This window comes from Homarus americanus, unplaced genomic scaffold (assembly GCF_018991925.1).
Source record: "Homarus americanus isolate GMGI-L3 unplaced genomic scaffold, GMGI_Hamer_2.0 scaffold20822, whole genome shotgun sequence".
NCBI lineage: Eukaryota > Metazoa > Arthropoda > Malacostraca > Decapoda > Nephropidae > Homarus > Homarus americanus.
In genome coordinates this window covers 76,566-94,405 of record NW_024737120.1, presented here as the reverse complement: position 1 = coordinate 94,405, position 17,840 = coordinate 76,566, and the positions used below count along the sequence as shown (strand labels likewise).

Genomic DNA, 17,840 nt, shown 5'->3' with positions numbered 1-17,840 from the left:
CGGTAAGCCCTTCGAATGTCTTCAAAGCCAGAATTTTATGGAAAATTCCGGCTTTGGGAACGATATTCCGAGAAAATTTCAATTCCTGCTAACGGAGAGTTCTGGGTTTGAGGATCGGCTAAGGGAGATACTACTTACTTGTATGTGTTTTGGTGGAGTGTGTGTGTGTAGACACACACACACACACACACACACACACACACACACACACACACATATATACAATACTGTACAGGTATGTAAAAGAAATAATTGTCTTAAGGGCAAACACATAAAGGGAATATACATTTCTTTGTACACAAGTAAAAATGTACCCCCTCCCCCACACCGGTCAGCAAATGTTATGCGCAGATTTGGCGACTCGTGCCATTTTGAGAACCTAACCCCTGCGAATTTGGGGGCCCCCCCCCTGTACATCATTACTTCAGGATGAAATCGGACAGATTTGCAACAGCCAATCGGCTGTAACTCTTGAGGAGGGGGCACTCTCATCTCAGCTGGGAAAAAATGTACAGTACTATAATAATACATGAGTTGATATTCTCACTTGAGTGTGTCCGAGGCTCGAGAAGAATCTGTTCACCCTTTGCAAATTGAATCTGCCATTCAATTTTCATAACCTTGTTGGGCTCTTTTGGATTGTAGTGACCAAGAGGTACAAGGTTGCAACCCAATTGAACAGCTTCTTGGATGTTTTGATCTTTAGGCCACCTGGAAATGTGCAATAAGAATTTGAATAAATTATTTAAATCAGCATGAAAGGAAATCTTGATATGACAGTTCAAATGACATTCTTTGCTTACAAATGAGTAAGGTGAGGTTTGTGTGTTTAAGAGAGGTTGTGTAACATATATTAGTGTATTTTATGCATAGAACAGGACTGTACATGCAGTCAACACAAATAGTCTGTGAATAACACTTTCTTGGATACTCTTGAGAAGAAATAAAATCTAGGCCTTATGATAGCCCACTCACTGAAGGCAGCACAAGTGGACAGCAGTGAAAACCAGCTAAAATTTTAGAATTATGTCATACCTTCAAGTACTGTACACTGATAATAAAATGATCCCTCAACTTTATAAGTCTCTTGTACAGGTAAACCTCTATTTGCAATGGGGTTAGGTTCCTAAAAACCCAATCGCAGGTCGAAATATTGTAAATCCGCCGTAACATGGGGCTCAATGGGATAAGTTCCTGGCCAGCCGACACCCATAAGTATCACCGAAAAAAAAAATTCTAGACTACTACTAGCACTACAACACAGCCCTTTCACAGCAGGAGGTTACCCTAAACTGAATAAAATCGTCTGGCGGTAGCCAGAATCAAATGGCAAGCACGTGAAATGAAATGAAAGGGTTAAACAACACTCGCCACGTCATTAAGAACACGTCTACTTGTCATTACACATAAGAACATAAGAATGGAGGAAACTGCAGTGGGCCTATTGGCCCATACTGGGCAGTCCCATTTACACCCAACCCCTCTTGCTCATACAGTGGTCCCTCGGTTAACGAGCTGTTAACGAGCGCCTCGGCTAACGAGATTTCGGTTCATGAATTACCTTCCATAAGATTCTTAACTTCGGTTAACGAGCAACCCCTCGATTAACGAGTTTCTTACGAGCCGACTCACATGTTTTAGCTTGCATTTGGCGGTCCACCAACTGTAGTATTAGTCCGCCAATACAGTAATCGGTTCTAGGGCTTAAATTCTACCCTTTTAGTAAATATCAGAAGTTTATACTATTCAGTCATTTTAAAAGTTTAATATTAAATTTTAGTCATTTAACAATTATTGAACATAATTGAAGGTAGGGTCTAGTTTGTGGCACGCCATCCAGCCTGCCAACACAGCATACAGGCACAGTCTTTGTGTCTTTCAGTGGAGGTAACATCTTGCTTGAGACTCGCTTAACTAAATTTTTTTTCTGTGTTTGCAAGCAAATTATTGGTCATTTTGAAATTTATTTTACACATTGACAATATATAATGCAGTACAGGGTTGATTTAAAGAAAATAATCTTGAATTACACCAAGAGAACTAAAATTTTATGGTGAATGGCGCCATGGGGTGACTTCTCTTCCACCCCAATGCCTTCTCTTCTCCTTCTCCTCCATCCCCATTCTAATTCCCATCATCATCATCCAGGAGCCTTCTACATACACACCTCAAAGTAAGTGTACTTCTACCTTTTTGTTGAATTTAGGCAATTTTCGTTGAGCTGGAACCACTACCCAAAACCCATTGAAACAATGGTTTCGGTTAACGAGTAACCTTCTAGAACGGATTGTGCTCAGTACCGAGGGACCACTGTATATCCATCCAACCTATGTTTGAAGCTATCCAGCGTATTCGAGTTAATGATGATATTTGGTAACTTGTTCCACTCGTCCACTACTCTATTTCCAAACCAACGTTTACCTATTTCGTGCTTAAATCTAAATTTGTCTAATTTATAACCATTGTTAGGTTCGCTCCTGGTTGGATAGTTTGAGTGAGTGCAAATTAAGATGCTTTAACCTGTCTCTGTACTCAAGGTACCTAATGCCCGGGATTAGTCTCGTCATTCTTCTCTGAGTTCTTTCCAAGGATTCTATATCCATTCTGTAATACGGTGACCAGAATTGAACTGCGTAAACCAAGTGAGGTCTCACAAGCGCAAGATATAGTTTTAGGATGACCTCGCTAGTCTTGTAACTAACACTCCTTTGTATGAACCCAAGTACTTTATTAGCCCTGTTTCGAAAACATTGTTTACTTGGCTTAAGATTCCTACTTATCATTACTCCTAAATCTTTCTCACAATCGGATTTCAATACAGTAAAAGTCCAAAAATACGGATGAAATCCGACCACCCGAGAATCCGACTTTTCAAAAACTATTTTTTTTTTTTAGCGGGCTTTGTGTGTATGTGCGCATGAGTGAAGCCACAGCTGCACAGCGACAACAAGCGACCACGCGTTTCACTTTAAACGAGCAATCAAATTGTGACATACCGTATATACTGCCTATAACCCCTCGCTTATCAGTCAACTCTGATTTTTGACCAAGAAATCGTTAATTTATGATATTCCTCGTTATAGTTCGACCCACATTTTTAGGATAATGGAACAACAAAACCTTCAGTAAAAACGCTCTACGCCCTATAAACTGAGGCTAGCCGCGTATGAAACACGAAAGCCAAGGCAAATTGTTTACCACTTATTATTACTTACACTTTACACTGAAACGCTGGTAGTTTCAAATATAAATTGTATATTTCCTTTCCAAGTTTATTCAAGTCAATTAGGGGAATATTATTGAAATACAACAGTTTTTTAACTAAACCATTGAAAAGCGATACGGTAACATCTTTTGAACGAAAGAAAGTAAAGTCATTGTTTTCGCCACGATTTTATCCCACTTTCCACTGTAATACGATGTAATTTCAGGAAAATATTACATTTCCGTGAATGTATTATATCAAGCACAGTATGAATAGAATATCATTGTAATATAACAGAATTTTAACCGAAAACTATTAAAAGAACGAGTAACATCTCAACATCGGAAGCTTAGGTAAAGTCTTTGTTTTCGTATGTATTTTATCCTATTTTACATTAAATACGCCACGCTTCGTAAAACTACTAATTATTTCCAGAATATATTCATTCAGGCGCAGTTAGTAAAATATACGTGTGATGTAATAGTTTTAACTGAAAACATTTGAAAACATGTTCTAGGCCTGTTGAAAGAGAGGACTGGGAGAAGCTGTTTGGTGCTGCAGACGAAGACAAGGAAAATGATTTTGATGGATTTTAATGAAAATATTCAGAAATATGGTATCGTAGTATTTATTCAAATCAATTAGGATAGAATATTATTGTAATACAACAGTTTTTGAACTGAAAACCATTCGAAAAGCGATTACTGTAACATCTTTGAGCGAAAGAAAGCGAAAGTCATTGTTTTCACACGATTTTATCCCACTTTCCACTGTAATACGTACGTTCAGCAAAAATATTACATTTCGTGAATGCATTATATCAAGCACAGTATAAATAGAATACCATTGTAATATAACAATATTTTGAGTCCTACTCTTTCCATTTACGAGTACTGTACAAGCCCATAATAATGGCCTCTAAAGTAGATAAATCATTGGTAGAGAGAAAGAAAGAACACGTTGAAATTGAGTGACAAACTTGAAATAATTAAGAAACTAGAACGTGGTGTGAGCAGTACTGTTCTAATGGAAACATACGACATTGGAAAGTCTACAATTTATGATATATCAAGGCAAAGAAAAGAATTCTAGAATTCACAGCTTTTTCATTAAAACTGCTCGTTTTGATATATGAAGCATACTATATTTGCGAATGAATAAACTATCAAAATGTACCTGTTCATCTCTTCTTTATTCTTCCTTAAATTTGAATTTTAAAAGTACTGCCTGAGAATCTGGAAAATCCGAAAATCCGGACCGAGCCAATCCCCAAACAGTCCGGATTTTTGGACTTCTACTGTACCTTCGTTGTTCATCTGGTATCTGGTTTCTGCTGTTTACATCTCCTATACAGAGTACTTTACATTTGTCCACATTGAATTTCATCTGCCATTTTTCAAACCATTAAAATAATTTGTTTAGATCTTCCTGTAGTTTTGCAGAGTCTTCATCAGATTTGATAACACTCCCTATTTTAGTGTCATCAGCAAATTTACTTATGTTGCTGTATATGCCGATATCTCTGTTGTTTATGTATATAATAAATAATAATGGTTCAAGTACTGAGCCTTGGGGAACTCCACTAGTGGAGTTGCTCCAATCAGTTAGTGCCGTTAATGCTCACTCGCTGTTTCCTGTCTTAACCACACCCTAATCCATTTTAGAATATCTCCTTTAATGCCACTTGAGCCTCCACTTTTCTTGTTAATAGTCTTTCATTAGAGGGGGACTCTAGCCGAGCTTTGCTAAAAGTCGAGATATACCACATCATAATTATTGCCCCTCATCCACTGATTCTAAAACCGATGAAAAGAATGCTAATAGATTAAGTAGACATAAACTTAGCTTGTGAAGCCATGTTTGGAATCTTTGATTAACTTTATTAGCTTCTCAAGGTGATTTCGAATAGAGTTTGAAATAATTGCTTCCAGTAATTTGCCTACAATTGATGTTAGTCTGATTGAATGGTAGTTAGAGATAATGTTCTATCTCCCTTCTTGAAAATCGGTATTACATTACGCCAACCTCAGGATTCTGATACTACATCCATTTTTTAATGGCGTGTTTAACAACGCTGGGGGTATACTAAGCTCTTCCTTACATTTCATAATACTCTAGCAAATATCTCGCCGGGACCTGGTGACTTATTAGGCTTTAGTTTGTCTGTTGCTTACTAACATAGTTACTAGTCATACTATCTCGCTTAATTTATTTTCTTCACTGTATCTCTGTATAGAGTCAGCGAGTGCCTCAGGTATTATGTTTTAAATTTTGGGTGGAGTGAAAACGGTGAAAAATATTTATTCAGATTATTACCCATTTCTCAAATGCGTTATCAGTTAGCTCTGGTATCTGGCTGTATTGGTCCAATCTTTTCTCGTGTTATAGTTTGATACATTTGATAGAATCCTTGAGGTTTTGACCGCCTCCTTGCTACCTTCAGTTCATTATTCCTCTTTGCTTTTCTTTTCTCCGGTCCTTAACCCGTATGCCTTATAATAATCTCAGAAGTAAAGTTCACCACGATTCTCCCTGCCTATAGCCTTCCTTTTGCCCAATAACATTCTTTAAATAATAATTTATCCATTTAGGGTCATTGTTGATTGATCTGAGTTTTTCTGTATGCTATGTTCTGCCTTTGTACATTAAGTAACTCATTCTTTAAGTGTTGTGTGGAATTTATCAGCCTCAGATCACCATTGATCAGGTCATCCTCAACTGTCAGGTCTCCAGGTAAGGTGAGGTCTCCCTCTTAATGGGTACATTGTATGAGGTCACCTCATGTGAGGTCATATAATTCACCCCCAAGCATGGTACCCCATCTCTCAGCTGCCTCTTCAAACTTTCAAGGTTGCCCTTCTGAAATCTGAGACTTTGGTGGAATTTTCCTTGTGGCTGCCCTGAAATTCTAAATGGAATCTTTTTTCTTTGTGATTGCTGTTAGCAAGTTAGTTTCTACCTCGCTATTACTATTAAGGGTTTTCTCTGTTTAACAGAACTTCATCCCGAGTACCGGTATATTATTACTGTGTACCCGGGTGGGTTCGGTTATATGTTGGCTTAGGGAAACAGTCCTGGATTATTTCAGAAAAATCCTCTGATTCCGAGTTACCTGGGTCAATCAATCTCTTGGCCTAAAAGTTAAAGTAGCCTATTATACAGACTTTTGCTATTTATGGAAGCCCTCATTTCATCCCAAATAAGTGCGCTCATTAACTCTGTTAAGATTAGGAGATCTATATTACTCCTGTGATTAATTTTCCTACCATTGATTAATTCTATCAAATTGTTTCTGCATTCCGCTCAGTTTTTATTTCCTTATTTATTTCGCACTTCAGATTATCCTGACATAGATTACTACTCTGCCTCCTTTCCTAATCTTGCCTATCATTATGGAATAATTTGTAACCTACAATTTGGTATTAGACAGGTAACTTTCGCGTGAGTCTAGGTTTTATCCATGTTTAGGTGAATGCTATTATATCGATTTTTTTAAATTTTGTCACGAACACCTCATTTCATCCATTTTGTTTCTTATACTTCTACTGTTTTATTAGTAAGCTTATTTAAGTCAATCGTCTTCCGAATCCTCTCTTTAATAAGCGTTTAGGTTTTAACTCTCTGCCTAATTTAGTTTTGTCTTCATTCCTAGCACTATTTCCCTGTAACCTTTCACTTTGTTTGCCACTCTCCCTGCAGTCTCCCTCCACCCCGTGCTCACATGCTCCTAGCACTTTGGGGGGGATTTGAAGAGTGGGGACTGGAGGTGTAGCCTTCTTCCTGGCCTTAAATATGGTGAGCAAAACACTTGAGACATTTCATAGTTACAAAAACACACTATTAATGATGGGGACCCAAGTCTTTTATGAAAAAAATAAATACAGGTAAATCTTAAGAAATGTTGTAATGAAGGTGTTGGTAGGGGATTAGTGGGTATCATGTTACTGACCTGACCTGATCAGTGTCAGGTCGACTTGGGGAGTGGTTTCATGCAATGTCAGGTCACCCAGTGTCAGGGTGGGGGATTAGTGGGTTTCATGACCTGAAAATGTCTTGAAGAAAGATGAAAGCTACGTGTATTTATGGCATATAAGACTCACCCTCCATTTTAGCAGGGAGTATTTAGGAAAAAACATTTGTGTGTATTTTCCTCCTGTAGCCATAATTTTCTTAAAACAATATAGTAGTACATGTACCAGTAAATGTGAGGAATAAATAAAAATAATACCAATAAATAAGTTACAACAAAAAATACTCTATTGCCAAATGAACGTTTAACACAGTCGCCATTTGCATATACTGTACAGTGGTCCCTCGATTAACGAACACATTTGTCACAGAGTCGTTTGTTAACCCAAAATTTATTTAACTGAATCTATTATTTCAATGGGATATTGGGTAATTGGTTCCAACTCGCAGAAAAAAGTACATACAAAGTAAATCCTGAAAGCGCATAAAGTCATGCGCTGGTTAACGTCCGACCGAACAACGTCCGATTGGCAGATATGTCCGTGGGCCCCCACAAAAAAAAAAAATAAAACACCTGACGCCTGCTGGACCACCACCCACGTAATTTCTGACGGAGACCACGATGATCCTCCCATACTGGTCAGATATTATGTGTTAAAGGAATATGCTTTTACTTAGGCTTTTCTAAGCATTTGCCTACAGGTGAGATGTTAACCTACATCTATTAAGATAAATCTTTCACCTACAAATTGACAATAACACATTTGCTGTAATCAGACATATCTAGTTGCTTCAACAATTGAAAATTGGGGTTGCAATTTCAAATTCTGTGGTCATTACTAAGGAATAACTAAGTCTCTGGTGCACTCTAAGATTAAGAGAGAAACGGAGGACTCAGGCCCTGATGTGAGAGAAAACGGACTCGTATGACGGGGATCAAATAAAAAGAAGCATAGCTACATGTTTTATGGACTACAGTATTAAGCGACTTTTTCATCACTTGTAATAAACTCAAATAACATGTGTGTTTATGATATTTACCAGAACATTATATATATATATTTGGTGGGTCTAAATGGTCATAAATGGGAAACTTGGGTTGGGTCTTGGTGCCTGGAACCAATTAGAATAAATCCCATAGGTTCTGTACTTTCGTTATCGGCGGGGTCCCAATTAGGCGCTATAACCAAGGGATGACTGTATATACTTGTGACACTGGCCACTTGCTTCTGGCATTATGGTACAGGGGTACCAAGTGACAACACTAGGATCCCGCTTCCTCTATCAAGGAATAAACAATTAAAATTTAAATTGAAAAAAAATTCAAATAAATTACTATCTTACAAGAATCCCTCCAATGTAAGTTATATTCAACCAGGTCGTTTGGGTGGAAAATTATGAGAAGAGCTTAGTCACTCTTAAGTAATGATAAATAAACACGAGAGGCCTTCAGCGCCAACTGTCAAATCTTATCTCAAATATATAAATAAACAAACAAACGCCAGACATTCTGTCACCCCCCTCGCCAACCTCGTGTTCAAGATAAAAGATTGGTTTATTTTATATAATATCTCAGACTAAAGTTACAATAATATAATTTGCATTGCTGAAATCCTTGCAACAGGAGATTAATTTGAATATAAGCGTCATATATTTTGTTCAAGATATAAATAATGTAGTACATTAGTGTACAATGTACATTTTATAAAAAGTTTTTCAACTGTATTTTTGGGTAGATTTACACAAATTTCTTCATTTATTTTCACCCATTTACATTCACACGCCATACTAAAATAAACGTAAAATAAATTAGTGCAAAGCTGGACTGCACATGTACTAATTTGATTACGGTACTAAAATTGTTTTGTCTAGTGCAAGTTATAGCATGTTTATATTCAAATTAATCAGTATGTTACAAGAATCCCAGCTATGGTAATTATATTCACCCAGGTCATTTCACTGGCTTTTTATAGAGAGAAGCTTAGTCACCTAAGAACTGATAAATATACACGCTAGACCTGGGCCTGTGCCAACTGTCAAACGTATTACCTCCCTCCCACGCCGCACCTCTCTCTCCCCATCTGCCCGGCATTGCTGGAATCCTTTAAACAGTGAATAATTTTAATATAAACATCATGTATTTTGCACAAGAGATGAAAATTAATCACCTGTATCACATTACAGTAGTGATTTAAGAGTAAAAGTGTATATGTACATATATAGTATTCACATACACGTAAGTATAAATAAAAGTTTATGTGAGGATCGGACAACGTCCATTTCCGTTAACGCTACGTTTCCAAGAACGATCTAGACGCTAATCGAAAGTTTGAACATCTTGTTCACCACGCTATGGGTACAATTATATATATATATATATATATATATATATATATATATATATATATATATCGGGACCCTCTGAGTTCAATTGACGCGTTAAAGTGAGGTACAGCACAACATATATATATATATATATATATATATATATATATATATATATATATATATATATATATATATATATATAACAACATATATATATATATATATATATATATATATATATATATATATATATACAGTTGTACCCCACTGTGATCAGAGTGGCTCAGCAGGTAAAGTGTGAGCAACACTCTGGATGGCCCAAAACTCCTGACGACAAATACTTTATGTTGTAAAATTCTGTCTTAACTTTATGGTGGCATGAAGCAAGTAATATAGAAGAGGTTGGGTTGGGAAAGATAAAGATTTAACATAGGAAAATAAAAAAGAATGAGTTGCAAAAAAACGAAAATGTTTGAGAACACTCACGGTAGTAGAAAGAGATGGAGTGGGTATCTCGGGGATGGAGGCTGGTTCGAGGCCCAGGGCAGATTACTGCCCCTCAGGTGAATCACCATTACTGGGTGAATCACCATTACTAGGTGAATCAATATCACTGTCACTTACAGTTGTTATGACACCTGACAAATCCCTCAAAAATCAACTTCACTATCACTGCTTGGGCTGGCTGTGGTGGGTTGTGAAGAACTTCGGTTATGCTTTGCTGGCGGCTGGCTTTGATGTTTTCATGATATACGTGATATGCGGCTCCATAGCCTGCCAGTGGGGTATGGAAGGCGTCATGGCGTTCATACGTCGAATGTCGTGAGGAAGCGATGGACTTAATTTTTCTATTAACTCTATGACACACTTAATATCACTATGACTTAAACTAGGTTCTTCCGGAGAATAGCGCGCCTTCTTCCTCCTCTCTTCACTGGCGGGTTCTTCTTCCAACATCTCGTGGGCAGTCACTTCAGGATCTGATCACCTCCATGATGTCTTAGTTGGTAGTGCCGGGCTTATTCGCTGTAACAGTCTCGCCTTCTCTGGCAAGGTCCTGCTACTGCAGCAGTCTGAACCTGACCAGTCACAGGTTCCTCATCTCTCACCTGGTATGCCATGCAACACATGTCTCCATGCGTGTGTGGTCGTAGCAATAGACAGCAGATCCCATACCTCCCACCAAAGAAGTCTACAGCTTGTTTGACGTTAAACTTCTTCCAAATTGTTTTGGCCGAAGAAGTTCTTCAAGTCGCCGCCTCTTGTTCCTTGTCCTCGTCGCTTTTACTCGCTGTAAATTGTCACCCAGCTGCATAGCCTCATCCTTGGTGTTGGTAGAGAGTCGTTCAGGAGCTTGAATTTCTTTTGCATTAATGCAGCTTTAACGTACAGATTAACTCTGGTCCATGGGCTGGATTAATAGTAGTGTTAGGAGGAAGGCCCTTTTTACGTTGGGGTGACTGATCATAAGTAGGGGCGGTGTCAGGTCGTTGTCAGGAACAACAAAAATATTGAAAGGAACATTCTGTTGCTCGCTTAAATTTCTGCGTCAGGAACAAAAGTTGTCAAACCAGAAGAGGACAGAGAAGAGGACATCCGCCTTCGTCGGTTAGCCAGTGGACATTAAAGCATTTCATATACATATTATTCTTATGGCGTCTTGTGCGAACTTGTGAATCACCGATAACTTTGGTTTTACAGGTACGGGCATTGGTGGTAAACAAGGACGGTGATCGTTCCTTCTGCATCTTCGACCCCGCCGCCGCTGGGCCTTCGGACAACGAAGGTCTTGGAAGTAACTTTTTCCAGAAAAAGGCCGATTCGTCCCATGATAAACACCTGGTCGTCACTCATACTGTCCTTCCTCCATAATCTCCGTAAAAGCGGGAAAATCTCTAGCGCCCTCCTGGCTCCTTTTCGCTTCCTCACCAACAATGCTGATGTTGGTGACCTTGTTCTCCTCTTAAACCTATGCAGCCAACCATGGGAAGCATTGAAGGGTTGGGCTCTGCAATTCCAGTTTCGTGTCACTGCTGCGTATAGCTCACGTCGTACTCTGCACTGGCGTGTTCCCGCCATGTTGGCGTCAGCGCCTGGCCTTTCAAATAACTCACCAGCAAAGTTTCCACTTTTGCCAGCACCTGTTCTGGCAATACCTGATAGATAAAACACCTGCAGACTTTGTGATCTTCATGTGCTCCTTTATCTTGGCACCTCCTTCTTTATTGTCTGAATCATAGATTCGTTGGCCATATGCTGGTAGCCTTGAATCAACTTAGGCGTCTTCCTTTCTCCAAATCTTGAACAATTTTGGTACTTCCTTCCGTAGCTTAATGAGCGTCGTATAGCCTAACTTTTGGTTTAGTGCCGCTAGATTGGAAGTGAGAAAGGTTCTCTCTGGGGTGTGAGTAGTCAGCCATTCTGGAACTCAATGGATGTAGCGTTAACCGAAACGTGGCCTTGAGGGATAAAAACTGCAGCTAGGTCAAGCGTCGTCTCTCCTCCCTCCCGGGGTAGTCACGTCATAATACTTTAAGCCAATTACAGCCTTCAGCAGTAGAGGTAGGTTGCATAGCTAATCACAGTCCAGACGTCATATGGCGTCAGTGATATGTAACAAAGACACACACTCGCCCAACCTTGGCACCGCTTGCAAAGCGGAGGGAGGAGGAGGAGGCAGGCAGGCAGGCGGGCGGGTGGGTGGCCCAGCGTGGTCAAAATCTAAAGTAGCATCCGGGCGGACACTCGCAGCGTAGCTCTGGAAAAACCAGCGTTAAGTGAAAGTTCAGCTTTGGCAAGAGCACGGCGTATGTCATAGCCCAGCGTTAAGTGGCCGTTAGCGGAGATAAAACACAACATATATATATATGTATATATATATATATATATATATATATATATATATATATATATATATATATATATATATATATATATATATATATATATATATATATATATATATATATATATAAAATCCTGCAGGAAAATAAAACAGCGAATTACCTTAGCTTTAAGTCTTTATTCAAGACATCTTCAGAGGCAACCTGGATTACATAGACAGAAGGCTTAAATATACAGGGTGACCCTAAAAACATGAGGTCAGGTCATAATGATGACATCACTATTCCCCACACCAAGCACAACACGTGAGAGCTTAGAGGGGTGGTGACATTGACTAGACAAGGTCAGGTCAGAAAAAAGGGACCCTAAAATAACTGTCATACATCAAAGATCAAGGTTTTTTCAAAAGTGTGCAACCTTGGGCCACTGACAAATAAATTTATGTAACATATTATCAGTTTAGACGGCCATCACTAAGGTTGTTGAGATTTTAATTCATAATCAAACTAGCTTCAACCAGAGAGTCTTTCTGTGACACAAAGACCAATTTGAATACTTCTAAGCTTTTTCCCAAGCAATGGGGTGTTAGCTATTCCTAACATGAGCGAACCAGGCACTGCCTTCAGATGCAGTTCTGATATTATATATGTTGTTTGATTCTGGGCTGCAGTGTTTTCCTGTCTGACACATAATTACAGTACATTTTGCTACATGGAATACAATAAACACTTTCCATTTACATTCAAACTTGGGCTATTCCTTATTAACATATTGAAAAGTAATGGATTTGAGTCATACTTAAGAAAACAACATTAATATTTAGAAGCTTGAGGACCCGAGACTAACGGGGACAAATTCATCACGATAGGGCAAGAATCCAGAAATATTCTTAGTGTAGGAACTTGTCTGGTTAGAGAGAGATGAAAGAGATTTTTTAGCCCTTTTAAACCAACGATCAACAAACCCAGAAGGGTACCCAAGTTTCTGTGCAATAGAGCAGATAATGAATTTCAATTCATCGTCAATAGAATTCAGAGAGTCTAAATCACTTGAACATAAATGCAGGAACATAGCAGAAAAACTGACATTTTTGGTAGATAAAAGATTGATTGGATAAAAGTGAATGAGGAAACTGTCTACCTGTGTGGGCTTTTTCTATATACCTTAAAATTTATAGTTTTGGCCATTTCTCACTGATAAGCATATCAAGAAATGGAAGGGATTCACTTATTTCTCTTTTCAATTTTGAATGTGATACTAGGGACAATATTAGCTTGTCTAACAATTCCAATGGGTCACTGTTTTTTAGGCCAAGACAAACATCATCTACATATCTATACCAAGGAGGCCACAGTCCACTACATTGGGGAATTAATCTAGACTCAAAAACTCCTCTAGCCTGTATTTATATGGAGTTTTAGTCTATATTACCCAATGTATTGGACACCTGTCCTCCATGGTATAGATATGTGAATAGTGTTCTTTGTCTTTGGCCTAAAACAGTGACCCATTGGAATTTTTTGAACAAGCTTAATATTGTCCTAGTATCACATTCAAAATTGAAAAGAGAAATAAGTGAATCCCTTCCATTTCTTGATATGCTTATCATGAGAAAATGGCCAAACCTATAAATTTAAGGTATATAAGCCCACACAGGTAATTCAGATTTCATTCACACATCAATCACCTTGGAGTGCAAAATGTAAGTTTTTCTGCTATGTTCCTCTGATGTCTGCGTATTTGTGACTCTGAATTTATTGTGATGAATTGAAAACACATTAGATTCCTATTGCACAGAAACTTAGAGTACCCTTCTGGGTTGTTGATACGTTGCTTTAAAAAGGGCTAAAAAATCCTTTCATTTCCTCTCTAACCAGACAAGTTCTACACTTGAAGTATTTTGTCTACCTATAAATGAATTTGTCCCGTTAGTTAGGTCCCTCAAGCTACAAATATTATTTGACAGTATGACTCAACCATTACCAATATGTTAATAAGGAATAGCCCAGGATTTGGAATGTAAATGGAGAGAATAATTTATTAGCCATTCATGTATAACCGTGTAATTATGATGTAGGACAGACAAGGAAAACACTGCAGCTCAGAATCAGAACAACGTCGTGTTATATCAGAACAGCATCTGAAGTAATCTAGACTCAAAAACTCCTCTAGCCTGTATTTATATGGAGTTTTAGTCTATATTACCCAATGTAGTGGACTGTCCTCCATGGTATGTATGTGTGTGTTTTGTTTTGGTGTGTTTTTGACTAATATTGTTGTTTTTCTATTCATGAAAAATAAACAATTAGGTATATAAGTTGGTGAAAATGTGTTTTTCTGCTATGTGTGTGTGTGTGTGCGTGTTTGTGATGTGTTTATTGTTGTGATTGTTTTTTGTTGTTTGTTTGTTTTGTTTGGTTTTTGTTTGTTGTTTTTGGGTGGTTTTTGGTTGGGTGTGTTGGGTTTTTGTTGTTTTGTGTGGTTGTGGGTTTGTTGTTTGTGTGGTGTTTGTGTTTTTTTGGGTTGGACCTTTGTCTGTTATGTGTTATTTTGTGGGTCTTGTGGTGATGTGTGTTTTTGTGTGTTGTTGGGTTGGGTGTGGTTTTGGTGTTTTTTTTGTGTTTGTGTTTATATATATATATATATATATATATTTTATATATATATATATATATATATATATATATATATATATATATATATATATATATATATATATATATATTTTTATATATATATATATATATATATATATATATATATATATATATATATATATATATATATATATATATATATATATATATATATATATATATATATATATATATATATATATATATATATATATATATATATATATATATATACACACACACACACACTCATAAATCACTACTATAATATGATACAGGTGATTAATTTGTATCTCTTGTGCAAAATATATGACGTTTATATTCCAATTATTCACTGTCTTGCAAGGCTTCCAGCAATGTAAATTATATTCTCCTAACTTTAGTCTGAGATATTATATAAGATAAAAACTGTAAGCCTAAAACCCTGGCTGGGCAGATGGGGGAGAGGGAGGGAGGGGGAGGTGAGGTGATATATGATATGATGTGTTTGACAGTTGGTGCCGAAGGTCTAATGTGTGTTTATTTATCAGTCCTGAAGTGACTAAGCTTTTCTCTTACATAATGCCAGTGAAATAACCTGGGAGAATATATTTTACATTGCTGGGATTCTTGTAAGATAGTGATTAATTTGAATATAAACGAGCTATAATTTGCAGTAGGCATACAAATTTTAGTACCGTAATCATTTAGTACATGTACAGTACAGGTTTGGACTTAGGTCATTTATTTCTTTGAAGTTTCTTTTAGTATGGTGTGTGCATGTGAATTAATAAAATAATTGAAGAAATTTATGTAAATCTACCCAAAAATACAGTTGAAAAATTTACATTACAGTATTACCCCGCCTAACGCGGTTTCACTTAACGCGTTTTATCATATACGCGGTGCCTCGCCAGAGCTGAACTTTCACTTAACACGGATTTTTTCCACATATACGCGATGAGTGTCCGGCTCGAGACGCTATTTTTAGATTTGCCCCACCCGCCACCCTGCCTGACTGACTGCCTGTTGTAGCTCATAAAATTCATACAAATTACCCGGCCAGAATATAATTTACATTGCTGGAATTCTTATAATTTGGTGATCATTTTGAATATAAACATCATATATTTTGCATTAAACATACAATTTTTAGATAAAAATTTTTCTCTAGGTAACTATGTTATCTTTTGTGCAAAATATATGACATTTATATTCAAAATATTCCTGGTCTTACAAGGAATCCAGCAATGTCAATTATATTATCCTAACTTTAGTTTGAGGTATTATTTATTAAAATTTAGTGGTTATCCCACACATCTCCTTGGGACGGTTGGTGGGGGGTGGGGGGGAGGGAGGGACCGACCGACCATCTGTTACCCCGTGAAGAATTATTTTTTTTTTTATTAACTGAAGATATTTGTTTTAGCTCATAAAATTCATACAAATTACCCGGTCAGAATATAATTTACATTGCTGGAATTCTTATAATTTGGTGATCATTTTGAATATAAACATCATATATTTTGCATTAAACATACAATTTTTAGATAAAAAATTTTCTCTAGGTAACTATGTTATCTTTTGTGCAAAATATATGACATTTATATTCAAAATATTCCTGGTCTTACAAGGAATCCAGCAATGTCAATTGTATTATCCTAACTTTAGTTTGAGGTATTATTTATTAAAATTTAGTGGTTTTCCCCCAAGCAGTGTAGTGTGAGAGGGGGAGGGAGTTGAGTCCATTAATTGAATGGACATTAACTTGGCGACTGTATTTCTCTATTTCTCTTAAGTATTAATTGTGTGCATGTACCATCATAAAATTAAGATGTTATTTTTACTACAACATAGGTATGTGCCTTCAAAAAGTGGAGTTTGGGGGTCGGGCCGGTTTCTATTGGAATTAATCCCATATGTTCTGTTGTTCACTTAACGCGGATTTCACTTAACGCGGGACCCTCTGGGTTCAATTGACCGCGTTAAGTGGGGTACAACTGTACTAAAATGTACTAAAATTTTTATCTCTTGTGCAAAATATATGACATTTATATTCAAATTATTCACTGTTTTGCAATGATTCCAGCAATGCAAATTATATTCTCCTAACTTTAGTCTGTGACAAGTGAACGCGGGCCCTTTGTGCCCTTGTGAAAGTTTGAACGCTCGTGACAGTTTACAGTGAATGAGGGTGTGCCAAGTCCGTAGACTTGCATCGTTTTCCATCGTAAATAAAATTTTTAATTAATGCCTTCCTAAAGAAACCGTCGACATGGGACCAGGTTTGTTCCACTCTACGAATTTTTTGCGATTTTTCCACCATTTTGTATTATAAACGATTGCCGTTTCGGCTGCCCAGAACAGACACACACAGACAGACAGACAGACAGACAGACAGACAGACAGACAGACACATGGCTAGTCCTATAGTATATTAGATATTATGTAAGATAAAAATTTTAAGCCTAAAACCACCAAACCCTGGCTGGGAGAGGGGGGGGGGGGTGGGGGCGACCGTGACATGTTTGACAGTTGGCACTGAAGGTCTAGTGAAGTATTTATTTGTTTATTTATATCCTTTAGATTGAGTTTATGTTTTTTGCTTATAAAATGTCATAGAAGTGACTGAGGAGAATATAATTTACTTTGCTGGATTTTTTATAAGATATTGATTAATTTGAATGTAAACATGATATAGTTTGCACTAGACAAAAATCTTAGTAATCATTTTGTACAATATTTTGAGTAGATGTACAGTACAGCTTTGCCCTTACGACAGTGTGTGCATGTAAATGAGTAAAAATGAATGAATAAAGTTACATATATCAAGCCAAAAATATTAGTTGAAAAACTTTTTGTAGGCAGAGCTTGGGTGG

At 37.2% G+C, this 17,840-nt stretch overlaps 1 protein-coding gene across 1 annotated transcript in view; it reads right to left on the bottom strand.

Annotated features, from left to right (window-relative positions):
* Nucleotides 1–547: 547 nt before the first annotated feature.
* LOC121873395 overlaps nt 548–17,840 on the bottom strand; it is a gene marked incomplete at its 3' end in the record, with an annotated part of 93,174 nt that continues 75,881 nt past the window's right edge. Inside the window, exon 8 of the mRNA XM_042376939.1 lies at nt 548–711. Coding sequence (XP_042232873.1) covers nt 548–711 — 164 coding nt within the window. The remainder of the gene's footprint in view (nt 712–17,840) is intronic.